Source organism: Mesoplodon mirus (genome assembly GCF_964341445.2).
Source record: "Mesoplodon mirus genome assembly, chromosome: 15".
NCBI lineage: Eukaryota > Metazoa > Chordata > Mammalia > Artiodactyla > Ziphiidae > Mesoplodon > Mesoplodon mirus.
The window spans coordinates 22438484-22457132 of NC_138991.1; the positions used below are offsets into that span (position 1 = coordinate 22438484).

General features: G+C 36.8%; 1 protein-coding gene across 3 annotated transcripts in view; it reads left to right on the forward strand.

The window, feature by feature from the left end:
• RBL1 (RB transcriptional corepressor like 1) overlaps window positions 1-18649 on the forward strand; it is a gene marked incomplete at its 3' end in the record, with an annotated part of 75483 nt that overhangs the window by 21337 nt on the left and 35497 nt on the right. For 2 of the 3 annotated variants that reach the window (XM_082645813.1, XM_082645814.1), the window contains exons 10-15: window positions 3477-3589; window positions 3780-3883; window positions 9050-9187; window positions 10973-11137; window positions 13560-13692; window positions 17672-17938. In XM_082645813.1, coding sequence (XP_082501939.1) covers window positions 3477-3589; window positions 3780-3883; window positions 9050-9187; window positions 10973-11137; window positions 13560-13692; window positions 17672-17938 — 920 coding nt within the window. Of the gene's footprint in view, window positions 1-3476; window positions 3590-3779; window positions 3884-9049; window positions 9188-10972; window positions 11147-13559; window positions 13693-17671; window positions 17939-18649 lie in introns of those variants that run through there. The other variant, XM_082645815.1, reaches the window with a different exon arrangement.

Consider the following 18649-nt stretch of genomic DNA (forward strand, 5'->3'; position numbering starts at 1 on the left):
GATTCAGTACAGTCTCTATCAAATTCCCAATGGCATTTTTACAGAAATAGAAAAAAAAAATCTAAAATTCATAAGGAATTTTGAAGGACTTTTTTTTTTTTTTTTTTGGCGGTATACAGGCCTCTCACTGTTGTGGCCTCCCCCATAGCGGAGCACAGGCTCCGGACGCACAGGCTCAGTGACCATGGCAAACGGGCCTAGCCACTCCGTGGCATGTGGGATCTTCCTGGACCAGGGCATGAACCCGTGTCCCCTGCATCGGCAGGTGGACTGTCTACCACTGTGCCACCAGGGAAGCCCTTGAAGGACTTTTAATAGCCAAAATAATCTTGAGAAAGAAGTAAAAAGCTGGAGGCCTCACATTTCTGATTTCAAAACACATTCCAAAGCTACAGTAAGCAAAACAGTATGGTATTGGCATAAAGACAGACATGTAGACTAGACATGGAATAGACTAGAGTCCCAAAATAAACCTTCACGTATATCATTAAATGATCTTTGACAAGGGTGCCAAGACTACACTATGGGGAAAGTCAGATATCCACAGGCAAAAGCATGAATATGGACTCTTATCTTACACCATATACAAAAGATACTTTAGATACCTGTTATAGGTGGAATCATGCAGTATTTGTTTGTGTTTGGCTTAATTCACTTAGTATCATATCTTCAAGGTTCATCCATGCTGTAGCATATGGCAGGATTTCCTTCTTTTTAAGCCTGAATAATTTTCCATTGTATATATATACATACCACACTTCGTTTATCCATTCATTCATCAGTGGACATATAGGTTGCTTCCACATCTTGGCTGTTGTGAGTAATGCTGCAGTGAACTTGAGTATGCAAATATCTCTTTGAGATATACACATGCAAAAGAATGAAGATGGACTTTTATCTTACACCATGTACAAAAGTTAACTCAAAATTTGTTAAAAACCTAAACATGAGACCTGAAACTGTACAACTAGAAGAAAACATAGGTGAAAAGCTTTATGACACTATAATGGGCAGTAATTTCTTGCATGTGACATCAAAAGTATAGATAACAAAAGCAAAAATAGAAAAATGGGACTATATCCCACTTAAATACTTCTGTACAGAATCGAAAATAATCAGTAGGATGAAAAGGCAACCTACTAGAATAGAAGAAAGTAATTGCAAACCATATATCAGATAAGGGGTTAATAGCCAGAGTATATAAAGAACTCCTACAACTCAAACAACAAAAAACAAAACAAAACAAAAAAACAACAAACACCTGATTTGAAAAAGGGGCAAAAGACTTAAATAGACATTTCTCCAAAGAAGACATACAAATAACCAACAAGCATGTGAAAAAATTGTCAACATTACTAGTTATCAGGTAAATGCAAATTAAAACCACAATGAGATATGACCCGTTAGAATGGCCACTATCAAAAAAACAGAAAATAACAAATGTGTTGGTGAGTATCAGAATTGGCACTCCATTGGTGGGATTATAAATGGTGTAGCTGATATGGGAAACAGTATGGAGATTTCTCAAATAATTAAAAATAGAATTTTTATGACCTAGCAATCCCACTTCTGGGTATATATCCCAAAGAGTTGAAAACAGGATTTCAAAAAGATAGCTGCATACCCAAATTTATTGCAGCATTACCCTTAAGAGCCAAGATATAGAACCAACCTAAATGTCCACTGATGAATGAATGAATAAAGAAAATGTGGTATGTACAACAGAATATTACTTAGCCTTAAAAAGAAGGAAACCTTGTCATATGCTACAATATGGATGAATCTTGAAGACATTATACGGAGTGGAATAAGCCAATCACAAAAAGACAAATACTGCATGATTCCACTTATATGAGGTATCTAAAGTAATAAGACTGATAGAAACAGAAAGTAGCATGGTGGTTGCCAGGGGGTGGGGGAGGGGGGAAACAGGGAGTTGTTGTTTGATGGGTATAGAGTTTCATTTATGCAAGATGAGAAAGTTCTAGAGATCACTATACAATAACATGCACATAGCTGACAGTAATGTACACTTAAAAATTAAGAGGGTAAATTTGTTACGTGTTTTTACTACATAATAAAATTTTAAAAAGACAACCTAGTTGGAAGAAAATATAACTCAAGAGGCACAGCTTTGCATTAGAAGAACTTGATAAGAACATAAAATGTTTTTGCCATGTATGCTACATGGCACATGATGCTGCACATGATGCTTTTCTTTTTGAACATGGGACTGGGAATTCTGAACCCTGCACTAGTTATTTGGCTTTGGTAAAATCACATTGTTTCTCACAGTCTTGGATTTGTTTGTCATTTCTGAATTAAGACCTGTATTCTGTGTTTTATTGATAGAAAGGTAACAGAGTTAATAATATAAAAGTAACAGGATTAATTGCTTCTTGCCAAATGTCTTTTTTTTTAATTTTTGGCTGCATTCGGTCTTCATTGCTGCAAGCGGGGGCTACTCTTCATCATGGTATGCGGGCTTCTCATTGCGGTGGCTTCTCTTTTTGCAGAGCATGGACTCTAGGCGCACGGTCTTCAGTAGTTGCAGCACTCGGGCTCAGTAGTTGCGGCATGTGCACCCTAGAGTGCTAGTGCTTCAGTAGTTGTGGTGCGTGGGCTCAGTAGTTGCAGTGCACAGGCTCTAGGGCGCTCGCGCTTCAGTAGTTGTGGCTTGCGGGCTCTAGAGCACGGGCTCTAGAGCGCAGGCTCAGTAGTCGTGGCACACGGGCTTAGTTGCTCTGCAGCATGTGGGATCTTCCCAGACCAGGGATTGAACCCGTGTCCCTTGCATTGGCAGGCAGATTCTTTAACCACTGTGCCACCAGGGAAGTCCATCTTCCTTTTTTTTTTTTTTTTCATCTTCCTTTTTAATGCTACATTTTTTTTATTTGTTATTCTTTTGGCTTTGATAAGAACTAAATGCAGTTTATTGTTCCAGCACAATATATACATAAATGCTGCCTATCATTGTCTTAAATCAGATGAAGAAATATTTCTTAAATCAGGTTTATTGAAGTATAATTTATATACAAGAGTCATCTTTTTTACTGTACAGTTGTATGAGATTTGACAAATGTATACGCTTGTATAACCATCACCACCACGATCAAGACATAGAACAGTCCCCCCAAATTTATGCCCCTTTGTAGTCAATCCCTATGCCATCCCCAGCCTCTGGAAACCACTGATATGTTTTCTGTCCTTAGAATTTTGTCTTTTTAGAATTTCACATAAATAGAAGCATAATAGAGAGAACATTGACTCCCCTACTGTTGAAATTCCAAAATAATATGCCAAATGATTTTATTTAAAGGCTGTAGACTGGTTTGAAATATGCTGTGTTTACATATCTAGGTTTACACCTGAGAATAGGACTTCGGTCACTAAAAACTAGACTAATTCTTGAATGAAGAAATGTTGGTACTCTGGAATTTTTTTTCTGTTAATTAGGTTCCTTTTGTATTTTTTAGGTCTTGTATGCGTAATCCTATGGAAAACATTATGAAAACAGTGAAAGTAATAGGAGAGACTTTCTGCCAACACTATACCCAATCAACAGATGAACAGCCAGGGTCTCACATAGGTAAGAAGACAAAACTGAAATTGATAAAGCATTGAAAGTAGATAGATTGTTCCAAGAAAAATAGAAACTCAAGTTTTTTCTTTCCCTGCAATTTTTAATATACCTGATTGAAGCTTATATAAGTTTTGTTCTTTAGTTCTTAACAGCTACATTTATTTAGCACATGTTTTCCCTTTGTTTCCTCCCATAGATTTTGCTGTAAACAGACTAAAGCTTGCAGAAATTTTGTATTATAAAATATTAGAGACTGTAATGGTTCAGGAGACACGAAGACTTCATGGAATGGACATGTCAGTAAGTAAATTCACTCTCCCAGCCACTGGCAAGGTCTACAGAACCTAAGCCTGGAAGCAATGTGTTGAGAGCCTCTGTAGTTCATTGTGGGGCTCAGCAGTTAATGGCAAACTTACCCATGATGACATATTACTTGGCCTTAGTTGTCTTTGGCACACCCAGTGCCAGCCACCTCTAGGCAGAAATGTGAAATATGTAAAATTTTTCTTTGTTGCACCATCATTATCCTTTCCCTTTGGTCGGTTTTTTTGTCCTTCATTCCTAGCTCGCTAATAATGAAATCCCCCAACTATTAAACCAACTGATAATTAAGATATCTAGGCATACCACTCAGGGAGTTTTGAGGAATAAAATGTTGATGGCTTTTTTTTTTTTTTTTTTTTGCTTCATTTTCTTTGGACATTTGATCAAGTCTGATCACTCTCTCCAATAGCTATGTAAAGGAATTTTTCTAAGAAGTCAAACTTATCATATGATCTTTGTTTCCTCCTCCTCCTCTCTCTTGTCACTCTTGGAGCCTTCTGACCTTCAATTCCAGTAAGAACAAGTTGATGTTTGGAGGTGCTGCTTAACTAGTGTAATAAAATTTCTTTGTGTTTGCACCATGGAAGTTTTCTTCTGTGTTGGTTCCCCATTTTTCCTGGATTCCACGTCTTTCTTTTTCATGATTTACTAACACTTGATAGAGCATATGCTCCCATAGCTTCTGGAGAAAGAAGTAAATTTTCAACTTTTTATTTTGAAATAATTATAGATTCACAGAAAGTTGCAGAAGTAGTACAGAGGGATCCCATGTATCCATTTGCCCCCAGTGGTTACATTTTACATAGTATATCAAAACCAGGAAATTGACATTAGAACAATGTATGTGTCTTGTTCTTTACCCTTATATCACATGTGTAGATTAGGTAACCACCACCAAAATCAAGACACAGAACTGTTCTTTCGCCACAAAGATCTCCCTCATACCACCCCTTTTTAAGTGACACACAGCCTCTTTAGGCACTAATTTGTTTTCCATATCTAAACTTTTATAATACACTCTTATGAGTTCTTTTTGTTTATATTTGTTGAGGTTTATTTTATGACCCAGGGTACGGTTTTTCTTGGTAAATGTTCTGGGCACTTGAAAAGAATGTGTGCTGTTGTTTGGGTGGAGTGTTCTGTAAATGTCAGTTCTATCTTGTTGGTTAATGGTGTTGAATTCTTCTGTATCCTTGCTAATTTTTGGTTTAGTTCTATCAGTTATTGAGAGGAGAGAAAGGTATTGAAGTCTCCAAATAAAATTGTGGATTTGTCTCTTTCTCCTTTCAGTTCTATCAGATTTTTTTTAAATTCATATAGTTTGAAGCTCTGCTGTTTGATGCATAGACATTGAGGATTACTATGTCTTCTTGGTTAATTAATCATTTTATCATGACAGAACATCCCTCTCTGAGTCTGGTAATTGTCTTTGCTCTGAAGTCATCTGGCTGATGTTTATACAGGTATACCTAGTTTTATTGTGCTTCACTTTTTTGTGCTTCACAAATAGTGACTTTTTAATAAATTAAAGGTTTGCAGCAACCCTGCATGAAGTCTATTGGTGCCATATTTCTAACAGCATTTTCTCACTTCATTTCTCTGTGTCACATTTTGCTAATTGTAGCAATATTGCAAACTTTTTCACTACTATTGTATTTGTTATAGTGATCTGTGATTAGTGATCTTTACTACTGCAAAAAGATTACGACCCACTGAAGCCTCAGGTGATGGTCAGCATTTTTTTTAGTAATAAAATACTTTTTAATTAAGTTATTTTTTAGACATAATGCTATTACACACTTAATAGATTATAATATAGTGTAAGCATAACTTTTATATGCATTGGGAAACCAATAAAATTTGTGTGACTCACTTTATTGCGATATTTGCTCTATTGCATATTCACTTTATTGCAGTGGTCTGGAACCTGGTATGCCTGTATATCTTTTTCCATTCTTTCTTTTTTAATTAATTAATTTATTTATTTTTGGCTATGTTGGGTCTTCATTTCTGTGCGAGGGCTTTCTCCAATTGTGGCAAGCGGGGGCCTCTCTTCATTGCGGTGCGCGGGCCTCTCACTATCTCAGCCTCTCTTGTTGCGGAGCACAGGCTTCAGATGCACAGGCTCAGTAGTTGTGGTTCACGGGCCTAGTTGCTCCACGGTATATGGGATCTTCCCAGACCAGGGCTCAAACCCATGTCCCCTGCATTAGCAGGCAGATTCTCAACCACTGTGCCACCAGGGAAGCCCTCTTTTTCCATTCTTTTACTTTCAATCTACCTGTAACACCCTTTGAAATTAGTTTCTTGTAGGCAGCATATAGTTGTCATGTTTTTTTTAATCTACTGTGTCAGGCTTTTTGTTTTAATAGGTAAATTTAATTTACCTATTAAATTTAATTATTGATTTGTTAGGGCATAAGTCTGCCATTTTATATTTTGTTTTCTGTTTTCTTTTTCCTAGCTTCCTGTGGGTCACTTTGAGCATTTTTAGACTGTGTATCTTTGTATAGATTTTTTCTTTACTGGTTGCTCTAGGTATTACATTATACATACATAATTTCACAATCCAGTGGTATAGACATTTTATCAGCTCAAGTATAGCGTGGAAACCTTACCTTGCCTTGCCTTAAGTGTCTTTTTTAAAACTGCGTGAATGTCTTTATTTGATTTTATTTTTTATTTTTTTAATTTTTTGGCCACACCACGTGACATGTGGGATCTTAGTTCCCTGACCAGGGATCAAACCCACACCTCCTGCATTGGAAGCATGGAGTCTTAACCACTGGACTGCCAGGGAAGTCCAGAATGTCTTTATTTTAGACACACTTGATTAATAGTTGTCTGTGTATAATTTTATGATTTTAAAGGCATTGCTCCATTATCTTCTAGATTCCAGTATTGCTAATTAGAAATCCAGTGGCATTCTAATTCTTTGTATTGGTATGTGACCTGTTTTTACTTTCTGGAATCTTAGTTATCATTCTTTTATCACTAATGTTCTGAAATTTATAATAGAGTGCCTTAATCGTGGGTCTTTTCATTCATGTGTTGGGCATTCCTACAGAGTTGCTCTTTTAGTCCAGAAATTTACATCCTGCAGTTCTGGGTCATTTTATTGCATTATTTCTTAGATAATGTATTGCCCACAATTTTATCTTTCTGGAGCTTTTATGATTCAGATAAAGGACCTTCTGGATTAATCCTCTTATTTTCTGTTTCTTTGTCTTTTTGTTCTACTTCTAAGGATATTTACTCAATTTTTCACCATCCAATTCTAAAGAATTTTTTATTTTAGCTGTATTTTCATTTCTAAGACTTATTCTTTGAGGTTAATTTAGATTTCTTTGAGGTTTTCTTTTGATGCCTGCGTTGTCTCTGTTTCCTCTGAGTTTCTTTTCCATTTGTTTTGATCTTTGTTTTTCAGTTGGAGGCTTTCCTCAAATGTTGGATTATTCCTCAAATGTTGGATTACACCTTTGTCTTTCAGTTGGAGGCTTTCCTCAAATGTCTACTTTTTGAATGATCACTAAAAATGAGACATTAATAAACCCTTATGTTGGGCTTCCCTGGTGGCGCAGTGGTTGAGAGTCCGCCTGCCGATGCAGGGGACACGGGTTCGTGCCCCGGTCTGGGAAGATCCCACATGCCGCGGAGCGGCTGGGCCCGTGAGCCATGGCCGCTGAGCCTGCGCATCTGGAGCTGTGCTCTGCAACGGCAGAGGCCACAACAGTGAGAGGCCTGCGTACCACAAAAACAACAACAACAACAAAAACAAAAACCCTTATGTTGACAAAACAGTTTGGCTCAAAGCTCTGTGTGCAAGAGTGAGAATAAAAGTCCAGTAGCCTCAAGTGATCATGTAGTATAGGGACCCTCGACTGTTGGTGTCTTTAAGACTTCTCTGGAATATTTCAGTTTCTTTAGGAAAGTATCTGCCTGGCTGTTGGTGTTACAGAGCAGAGCAAGGAAAGGAAACTTGATCTCACAATTCAGTCTGCAGACTTTCACCTAAAACCATGGTCTCTTCTATACCTGGTGTTCTCAAGCTCTGATTCTCTCTAGTTCAGTTTCTGTAGAGAATAATTCTCTAGATCCTTGTTGGGATAGACTAGAGACCTATCATCTGACTCCTTAGAGTGGATGTTGGGTGGGGACCTGAGGACTTCTGACTACCAAAAACTTAAAAATCACCCATCCATGTCAGCACTGCCTAACCTGGACTTTCCATTCTGCCTGTGCCTTCAGTTGCTGTGTTTTTCCCAAGTCGAGTGGAGCAGATTCATTTGTTTTAAGTGTCTCTCTTCAGGCCCTTGTTTGACCATCCTACTTTCTGCTGAGTAATTTGTCATCCTTTCATCCAGTTTCAGTTTTCATATATGGTTGGCAGTTACAGTTAACTCCTTGTTCTATCCAAGATATTTTCTATTGCTTATTCTCTTTGTTGATTTGGAATGGTATTTGAAAGAAGGATGGCAACAAACACCATTTATAGAACTGAAAACTTATGTTAAATTTTAAACTCAGTGGTGAAATAGGACTTTATCTTTTTTTTTTTTTTTTTTTTTTTTGCGCCACGCCATGTGGCATCGGGAGCTTAGTTCCCTGACCAGGGATCGAATCCATGCCCCCTGCAGTGGAAGCATGGAGTCTTAACCACTGGACTGCTAGGGAAGTCCCAAGACTTTATCTTAGTAAAATATTTCTTTCTCTGAACTTTAAAAATCTTAGCTGTGATATACTACACCTTTGATTTTAGTGTTTTGATTAATAAACACTGCCTTCATATTGACATAAAACTGTCATTTAAATAAAGGAACCCAATTCTTGTGCTTTTCTCTTGGCAGGAATATTATTTTATTATTTACTCCAGTTTCAAAGTAGATTGTTGTTTATGCCTCATTTGAATTTAACATCTGTCACTGAGCAAGATTATATCTTATAAGAAAACTATCAGTTTAAGAACTCAGATTTTTATCTCTGGTAATCTAGTATAATATAATGTGCACTTATATAAGTTATGGTTTATAACTTACATAAGATATAAGTTATTTTTTCTTGTTTCTATAGTCTTCTTTATATAATGGCAGAGGCTAAAATTGCTGAGAAATTTATTAAACTGTGGTCTTTCTCTTCCCCAAGGTTCTTTTAGAGCAGGATATATTTCATCATTCCTTGATGGCCTGTTGTTTGGAGATTGTGCTCTTTGCCTATAGCTCACCTCGTACTTTTCCCTGGATTATTCAAGTTCTTAATCTGCGACCATTTTATTTTTATAAGGTGAGATGAGAGCAAAGTTCTGTTATGGTGTGCCTCAGGTAAACATTCTGTTTGTCTTAATGCTGAAGAAGTGAGCTGTAGTGATGTCTGGAAAATATTTCCAGAGGTATTGTGAAAGCATTCTTTTTAGGGTGGAATCAAGGACAAAAGGGAGAGGAAGAGACGGGATCAGTAAATTAAGCCAATCTCGTAGCTTCAGTTTTTCCATCATTGACTTGGAAATGTGGCCAGGAACTAAGTCGTTAAGTTTGGATTTCCATATTATGAATGAAAATCATAATCCTGTTAAATAGATGTATGATGAAGAACAAAAACTCTTTCTCTCAGGAGAAAGAAAAGGTCTAAAATTAATTGTGGTCACGGTCTAGCTAATGAGGCTGTAATAACAGGAGGTGCGCCTTCCCCAAATTTGAGCTAATTCATTGTGGATGAATCTTACTTACTTACCCTTTTTTACCTGCTAGAACCTTTTTCTTACAGAACACAGAGGTCACAGCTGCAGTAACATTTAATGTTACCTGATGTCTGAATTTAAGACTGATGCTATTATTATACTGGTTGGCATAATTTAGTTAATATTTTGTCATCTGTGTTACTTGCAAATTATTGATTATAGAAAATCTAGTTTGATGAGTTAAATTTTTATACCTAAAGTTACAGAAATGCAGATCACTGAAAACCCTATCCATTTTAATTGTTGACTGAGTGGAATTTAAATTCTTTTTAGTTCTGTAAGGAAAATTGCTTCTCTATATTTACTTTAATGTTTATGTATGTGTTTCAGATTTTCCCTTAGGAAATATATGTAGTTTTATCTGAGGAAAAAGTTTAGTTTTTGCCCTCACCTAATAACAATTCATTTTTTTTTTAATTTTTATTTATTTATTTATTTATTGGCTGTGTTGGTTCTTCCTTGCTGCGTGTGGGCTTTTCTCTAGTTGCAGCGAGCAGGGGCTACTCTCTGTTGTGGTGCGCGGGCTTCTCATTGCGGTGGCTTCTCCTGTTGCTGTGCACGGGCTCTAGGCACGCGAGCTTAAGTATTTGTGGCTCGCAGGCTCTAGAGCGCAGGCTCAGTAGTTGTGGCGCACGGGCTTAGTTACTCCACGGCATGTAGGATCTTCCTGGACCAGGGCTCGAACCCGTGTCCTCTGCATTGGCAGGCGGATTCTCAGCCACTGCGCCACCAGGGAAACCCAATGATGTTGTTTTTTAACCACATAAATAATACATACTCCTTGAAGAAAAACAGAAAATACACACAAATGTAGATATTAAAGTCATACATTATAATCCTAATTACAAATAATAATCACTATTAATATTTTTATATATATGCTTACAGACTTTGCTCTAGATATTTACTCTTATTAAAATGGAACTATAGTGTATATAAGCAAAGTTCCTTTTAAATATGTTATTCATTCTTTCTTTTGAGCTGTTGGGAGGAATAGTCTGAGAAGGGACAGTGAATTCAAAATAGCACTGGACTGGGAACCCAAGACCTGACTTCTACCACTATTGGGCTGTTGACCACTTTCACCTATCATTGCCTCTGTTTTCCATGTATAAAATAAAACATGAAAACCAGAAATGTATGTGAAAGTATTTTGAAAATCTTAAAAACTTCTTTATAAATTAAAAATATATTAATAAGCCATAGAACTATGGTTCAAAGATATTCTTGGTTCTGTGTCATTAATAACAGCAGAGCTAGCCATACATGTAAGCCTAGTCTAGAACTGACTGCTTGAGACCACATTACTTTCTCACTTTTCTCTTCTCCAGGTTATTGAGGTGGTGATCCGCTCAGAGGAGGGACTCTCCAGGGACATGGTGAAACACCTGAACAGCATTGAAGAACAGATTTTGGAGAGTTTAGCATGGAGTCATGATTCTGCGCTGTGGGAGGCTCTCCAGGCTTCTGCAAACAGAGTTCCTACCTGTGAAGAAGTGAGTTAGGGCAAGGCTAATAATCCCATCATTTTATGAAAGCAGCTTTATTGAGACGTGATTCCCATACCATACAATTCACCCATAAGTATACAATTCAGTGGTTTTTAGTATATTCATAGGTATGTGCAGTCATCACGACAGTCACTTTTGGAACACACCACCTCAACAAGAAACTTTACGTATCACTTCCCTAACCTTTGTCTTCTTGACCTAGCCCCTAAGCAACCAAGTAATCTACTTTCCATCTCTATTGATTTCCCTGTTCTGGACATTTCATGTAAATGGAATCATACAATATGTGGTCCTTTTAAACTGACTTTTTTTTTTTTTAAACATCTTTATTGGAGTATAATTGCTTTACAATGGTGTGTTAGTTTCTGCTTTATAACAAAGTGAATCAGCTATACATATATCCCCATATCTCCCCCCTCTTGCGTCTCCCTCCCACCCTCCCTATCCCACCCCTCTAGGTGGTCACAAAGCACCGAGCTGATCTCCCTGTGCTATGTGGCTGCTTCCCACTAGCTATCTATTTTACATTTGGTAGTGTATATATGTCCATGCCACTCTCTCACTTTGTCCCAGCTTACCCTTCCCCCTCCCCGTGTCCTCTAGTCCATTCTGTACATTTGCATCTTTATTCCTGTCCTGCCCCTAGGTTCTTCAGAACCTTTTTTTTTTTTTTTTTAGATTCCATATATACGTGTTAGCATATTGTATTTTGTTTTTCTTTCTGACTTAGTTCACTCTGTATGACAGACTCTAGGTCCATCCACCTCACTACAAATAACTCAATTTCGTTTCTTTTTATGGCTGAGTATAACTGACTTCTTTTATTAGCATAATGATTTTAGGTTCATCCATGTTGTTGAATGTATCAGCACTTCATTCCTTTTTACAGCTTACTAGTATCCCATTGTATGGATATACCAGTTTGTTTATTCATTTATCAATGGATAAACTTGTGTTGTTTCCACCTTTTGACTATTATGAATAATGCTGCTATGAACATTCATGAACAAGTTTTTGTGTGGACATATGTTTTCATTTTTCTTGAGTATATGGCTAGCAGTGGAATTGCTAGGCCATATAGTAACTCTCTTTAAGTTTTTGAGGAACCGTCAGACTGTTTTCCAAAGTTGCTGTACCATTTAACCTTCCCACCATCAGTGTATAAAGATTCTAATATCTCCACATCCTCTCCAGTGCTTATTATCTGTCTTCTTGATTCTAGCCATCCTAGTAGGCATGAAGTATTATCTCACTGTGGTTTTTTTTTTTTTTTTTGCATTTCCCTGATGGCTAGTGATGTTCAACATCATTTCACGTGCTTATTGGCCATTTCTTTATCATCTTTGGAGAAATATCTACTCAGATCCTTTGCCCATTTTTTATTTGGGTTGTCTTTTTATTTTTGAGTTATAGGGTTCTTTCTATATTTTAGATACACTCCTTTATCCGATATATGATTGGTAAAACTTTTCTCCCATTCCATGGGTTGTCTTTTTACTTTCCTGATGATGACCTTTGAAACACAAAAGTTTAAAATTTTGATGATATCCAGTTTATCTATTCTTTTGTTGCTTGTGCTTTCAGTATCAGATCTAAAAAACCATTAATCCCATCATTTTTAATTTTTTTAAATATCCATATAAAGAATTAAACACTTCTAATTAGTAGTATTTACAATAAAAAGATCAAAAGCTTCTGCCTAATGCACACAAATTGCACATTTAACAGTTTAGTATCATGAGAAATTGAGTTTTTTCCCTTCACCTCTGTGTTATTCTTTTTAAACTCCTGTCTATACATCCTTCTTTGCTTTTCTGTGTCTCCTTATACTTCATTAATCTTGAGTTTTTCCCTAATCTCAAATAACTGAAAGATCTATTTAAGACTAGGAAGAACTGAAAAGATGATTTCTTAAAGCTTCTCTTCCATGCTTCTTTGGTCTTTTGCAGCAGACTGTGATTAATTGGGCAATCTTCAGTATTCATCAGTATTTCCATTATGGAATCCATTGGGAAGTGGAAAAAAAAGCTATGAACTTAAAAGAGAAGGATTTGGGTTGAAGCCCTTGCTCTAATATTTAGTAGTAGTGTGTCCTTGGGCAGATTTCACATTTTTGAGCCTCGGTTTTCTCATCCATAAGTGAAGAATAGCAGTGCCAACCTCATAGGTTTACTTCTAGTGGTCAGTAAACTTTATTAGATATATTATAAGATTAAGTGAGATGAACTCTTTACATATCTTTAACAATGTTAACTACTGAGCACTTTATGCAAGTTGGTATATTTTGTGAAGGACAGGGAAATAAAACAGTAAAAAAGTTAAGAAGACTTTCTTTCTCATTTTTTCTGTTATGTTTTGATCAGTGGGTTTATCTGTGTGTAAAGCAGAGGGTTTTTGTTTTCTACAGGTTATTTTCCCAAATAATTTTGAAACAGGAAATGGGGGAAATGTACAGGGACATCTTCCCATGATGCCAATGTCTCCTCTAATGCATCCAAGGGTCAAAGAAGTTCGGACTGACAGTGGGAGTCTTCGAAAGGGTAGGTTCAACATTGGTAAAACAATGAAAAAATAACAAAGATCTTTTTTTAGAGAAAATTTCAAGTCTTGCCTAACATATTATTAAGAAATACAATTTTTTTATCAGGATTTGAAAGGGGATTAATGTTTATGCCAACACCCCATGTGGCTCATTATATACTTTTTTATATTAAAGTAATAAGATTTCCACTCTGATTTTGAATCTAATCTATTTTTTAAATTGCAATGTCTATTATTGTGGAAATAGTATTTTGGCTTTTTCATAAATATATACAATTTTTCCTCAGTGCTAATGGAAAACTATTTAAGCTAAATACCTACTTTTCCAAATGTGATAAAAGTTATATTCTTTATCTCTTAAGTCTTTAAAGAAAAATAAACATTTAAAGCAGAACAAAGAACTCTGGGATACTTAAATTCATCCAATAAATTACTTATCTATACTCTCAAAATAGTTCATTTGAGCCTTACTAATAGGAAGATTTTAGTGCATTATTCTTTATTTTCTCTTGAGATGTAGCAAACTAATGTGTGCATCTTCTGGATTATTTAACTCTTGGATTTTTAAAAATCACTTAAAATCTTCTGATGACAATATCCCTGAGTAAACCTCAGATGTACAAGTAGCTCAAGACCCACTTTTGGACTATAATTGTGTGTGTGTGTCTTGCTTTACACGTAGTATAAGGTCATAAAAAAGTGCATGCTGTGCATGCAAAACAATCTTCATTAAGCAAGGGGAATAATTAGGATTGTTTTATGACCTTTAAAAATCTTGTCAAACCTAAAAACTCTCTTACTGTCAATTATTAATATTTAAACAAATTTAAAAATAGTAAAAATATTTACTTAGTACACTACAATTTAAAACATTGGTAACACTGAGAATGAAAGTGTTTTGTTTTTTAAAAAGTCATAAAGAATAGTTTAAATGGTGCTTGCTACTTTCTTCTCATATAACTTACAATACTGAGTGAGCTTCTTTCCTGTGCCTTGGTGAACTGTCATGTTCCTTTCTAAGTTTGGACCAGCTCTTAACATTTTATCCTTTGTGCTTTCAGTGTTGTGAAATATTTCTGAGAGTTCCTTTAAAGTGAAGTGTTTTGCCATCATAACTTCCTGTTGGATGTCTTCATCCTATTTATCTTAACAACTTTTCACATTTATATCAATAAGTCTCATCTTCACACAGTTCTTCTGGCTGTATATCTAATCTCTTGAATAGCAGCAGTGTCAGCATTCCTAGGGTCAGCTATTTCTTCTGTAACTTCATTAACAATTTTAATTTCACTTTCAGCATTATCACTTTTCATTTCTTTGTTGGACTTTCACTTTTTTGGAGGAGCCATTCCCTCTTTCATTTGTCTATTTTCATTTGTCTATTTTGTAAAATGCGGGTTTATCACTGGGAAATAAGGAGACAACATAACCAACCAGGCTTTGCTGCCTGCATGAATTGAACCAGCAGATTTGCCCTGAACAATCACCAACAGACTTTGAAAGAAGTAACAGGATTGGTCACTGATCATGATGCACATCTATTTTTCACACAATGATTTATGTAAATCCTCATGGGAAAAGTTTGTAGTTTATGCAGTTACTCACAGTTAATATACCATGACAACTGAAATCTGAACCTTTTTGTTAAGGCTGTTGTTAATTTATGCTATGGTAACTGAAAGTCATGCATACTTAAACTGTACAAAGCATGAACTCTGTGCGTATGCGTGTGTGTGTATCTGACTATAACGTGTATGTGTATATAATATATATTATGTATATAATATATGGTGTGTGTGTGTGTGTGTGTGTGTGTGTGTGTGTGTGTGTGTGTGTGTGTGTTTGCAGCCTAGCTAGAGATCTCAGAACTAAGATCATGAAGAAATGGTCACTAAAATGTAATTCTGTCCTGGTGGTGGAATTTTGAGTGTTACCTTTTTCATTACAGTTTTTTGGTATCATTTGAGGTTTTTTTTTTTTCACGGTACGTGGGCCTCTCACTGTTGTGGCCTCTCCCGTTGCGGAGCACAGGCTCCGGACGCGCAGGCTCAACGGCCATGGTTCACGGGCCCAGCCACTCCGCAGCATGTGGGATCTTCCCGGACCGGGGCACGAACCCATGTCCCCTGCATCGGCAGGCGGACTCTCAACCACTGCGCCACCAGGGAAGCCCTCGTTTGAGTTTTTTCAGTGAGCTTTTAAAAGTTGAGATATAATTCACATCCCATAAAATTCACCCTTTTAAAATATACAATTCAGTATATTCACAAGACTATACAACTATCACCATTATCTAATTCCAGAACATTTTTATCACCCCCCCCAAAAAAACCTGTATCCAATAGTAATCGCTCTCTATTTCCTCCTCTACCAAGACCCTGGAACTACTAATCTGTTCTTTGTCTCTATGGATCTTCCTGTTCTGGACATTTCATATAAATGGAATTATATAATATGTGACCATTGTGATTGGCTTCTTTTACTTACCATGTTTTCAAGGTATATATATGTTGTCGCATGTGTCAGCACTTCATTACGCTGAATAATTTTTCATTGTATGGATATACTGTATATTGTTCGTTCATTCATTTGTTAATGGACATTTGGATTATTTCCACTTGTTGGCTTTTATGAATAACGCTGCTGTGAACATTCAGGTGATATATTATTTTTATAATTAGAAGAAAAAGGTATTTTCTTATAGGGGTTCAGGCAAGAGAATCGAATAATGGAAAAGCCTTAGAAAACAATAATATTGAGCCTTGACTCTGGGAGAAAAAAGACAATTTATTAACTTATATATTTGTTAAATTTTTATTGTCTACTGCAGCTTTTCCAGTACTGTGCTAGGCAGAGAATCATTTCAAGGGGATTGTAGCTAACTTCATGACTATAACATGAGTTTTCCCCTGAAATGTCAGCTCTGAACATTCCAAGCCAGATTCAAGGGCTGCATTGGTTTTCTTAGATATAAGGTATCCAGGTAGACTTCTGTTAAAGGGTAATGGGAGCTACAATAGAACTTTCCACTTTTTTATTAAGACTGGAAGTCAGAGCTGCTTTTATAACCTCCAGAATTGTGGAGAGATTTTTATTAAACCATGACTATTCCCCACTTACCTCAGTAATACAGAGAGCTGTCAAATTATTGCCAGAGGTAATTTTTATACCTTATAAACATGTTTTACAAATAGATGACATGGCTATCTAATTATCTAGTAATTGTAAAAATAATTAGTGAAATGTTTTTACTTTAAAAACATGTTATATACCTGTAAAGAAACAGTGGGTTGAGGGAAATAGGGGGAAAATGGTGGGAAAAGATGTAGGATTGGCTAGGAGAGGCTTTGCACCTAGTGGAGATGGAAAGGAGAGCAGTTTCTGCAGAAGGATAGCACTGGAAAAGAGGTTTAATCCATACCTTACTTTCTTTTTGATCAACACACTAATGCCTCAGATTAAGGCAAGTTAAGCAGAGTCATAACACTTCTACTCATCTTTATCTTCTAGTGGACTTCTAAAAGATGATTCTGCCTCTACTAAATCAGAAAACCACAGCTACTGCCTTAAACTGTTTGAAGTGTGGGCATGTGGCGAAGGCAAAATTGTGAACCAAATCACTGATTTTTCCTTCTAATCAGGAGTTATTTACTAGATAAGATTGGGAGACAGAAGCTAGTTGGACTACTTTTGAAATTTAGCAGTCACCACATTCTACCTCTCATCTTCTACTTTACCCTTAATATTTTGCTTCTTTAATATAGGCAGAGGTTCAAGAAACCAGGAAGGTGAGCTCTCATAATTTTATTTTAAGATTTACTTCATTCTTCTCTCTCCCACTAGACTCGCTTATTCCATGAGGACAGAGGCCATGTTATTAGCATAGTAACTCAATCTCTATTTGTTGAATGAGTGAGTAAACCTGACTTATTATTTTGGAATACATGTCAAACTGTTATAAATTTTTCTCTTTATTAGATACGCAACCATTGTCTCCAATTTCTGTCCATGAACGCTACAGTTCTCCTACCGCTGGGAGTGCTAAGAGAAGACTTTTTGGGGAAGACCCCCCAAAGGAAATGCTTATGGACAGGATCATAACAGAAGGAACAAAATTGAAAATTGCTCCTTCTTCAAGCATTACTGCTGAAAATATATCAATTTCACCTGGGCAAAGTCTTCTAACAATGGCCACAGCCATAGTAACAGGGACAACAGGACATAAAGTTACAATCCCATTGCATGGTAACATTTTGATGCATTTATTTTATATTTTTTCTGAGGTGGATGAAAATTGAAGAAATGTCTTATTGGATTGATCACATGGTCTTATTATTCCAGTATTTTTGCTTGAACCTATATACTTTTTTTTCTCTTTGGCTGCGTTTGGTCTTCGTTGCTGTGCACGGGCTTTCTCTAGTTATGGGGATCAGGGGCTACTATTCATTGCAGTGCACGGGCTTCTCATTGTGGTGGCTTCTTCTGTTGCGGAACACGGGCTCTAGGCGTGCGGGCTTCAGTAGTTGCAGCACACGGGCTTCAGTAGTTGCGGCGCGAGGGCTCAGTAGTTTCGGCTCGAGCGCACATGGGCTTCAGTAGTTGTGGCGCATGGGCTCAGTATTTGTGGCTTGTGGGCTCTAGAGTGCAGCTCAGTAGTTGTGGCACACAGGCTTAGTTGCTCCGTGGCATGTGGGATCTTCCCAGACCAGGGATCGAACCTGTGTCTTCTGCATTGACAGGCGGATTCTTAACCACTTCGCCACCAGGGAAGTCCCTGACCCCATACTTTTTTTTCTCTAAGAGCAATTTTAGGTTCATGGCAAAATTGAGCCTTCCTTGTCATCAACATCCTGCACCAGAGAGACACATGTGTTACAACTGATGAACTTTCATGGACACATCATTATCACCCTAAGTCCATAGTTTGCAGTAGGTTTCACTCTTTGGTGTTGTACA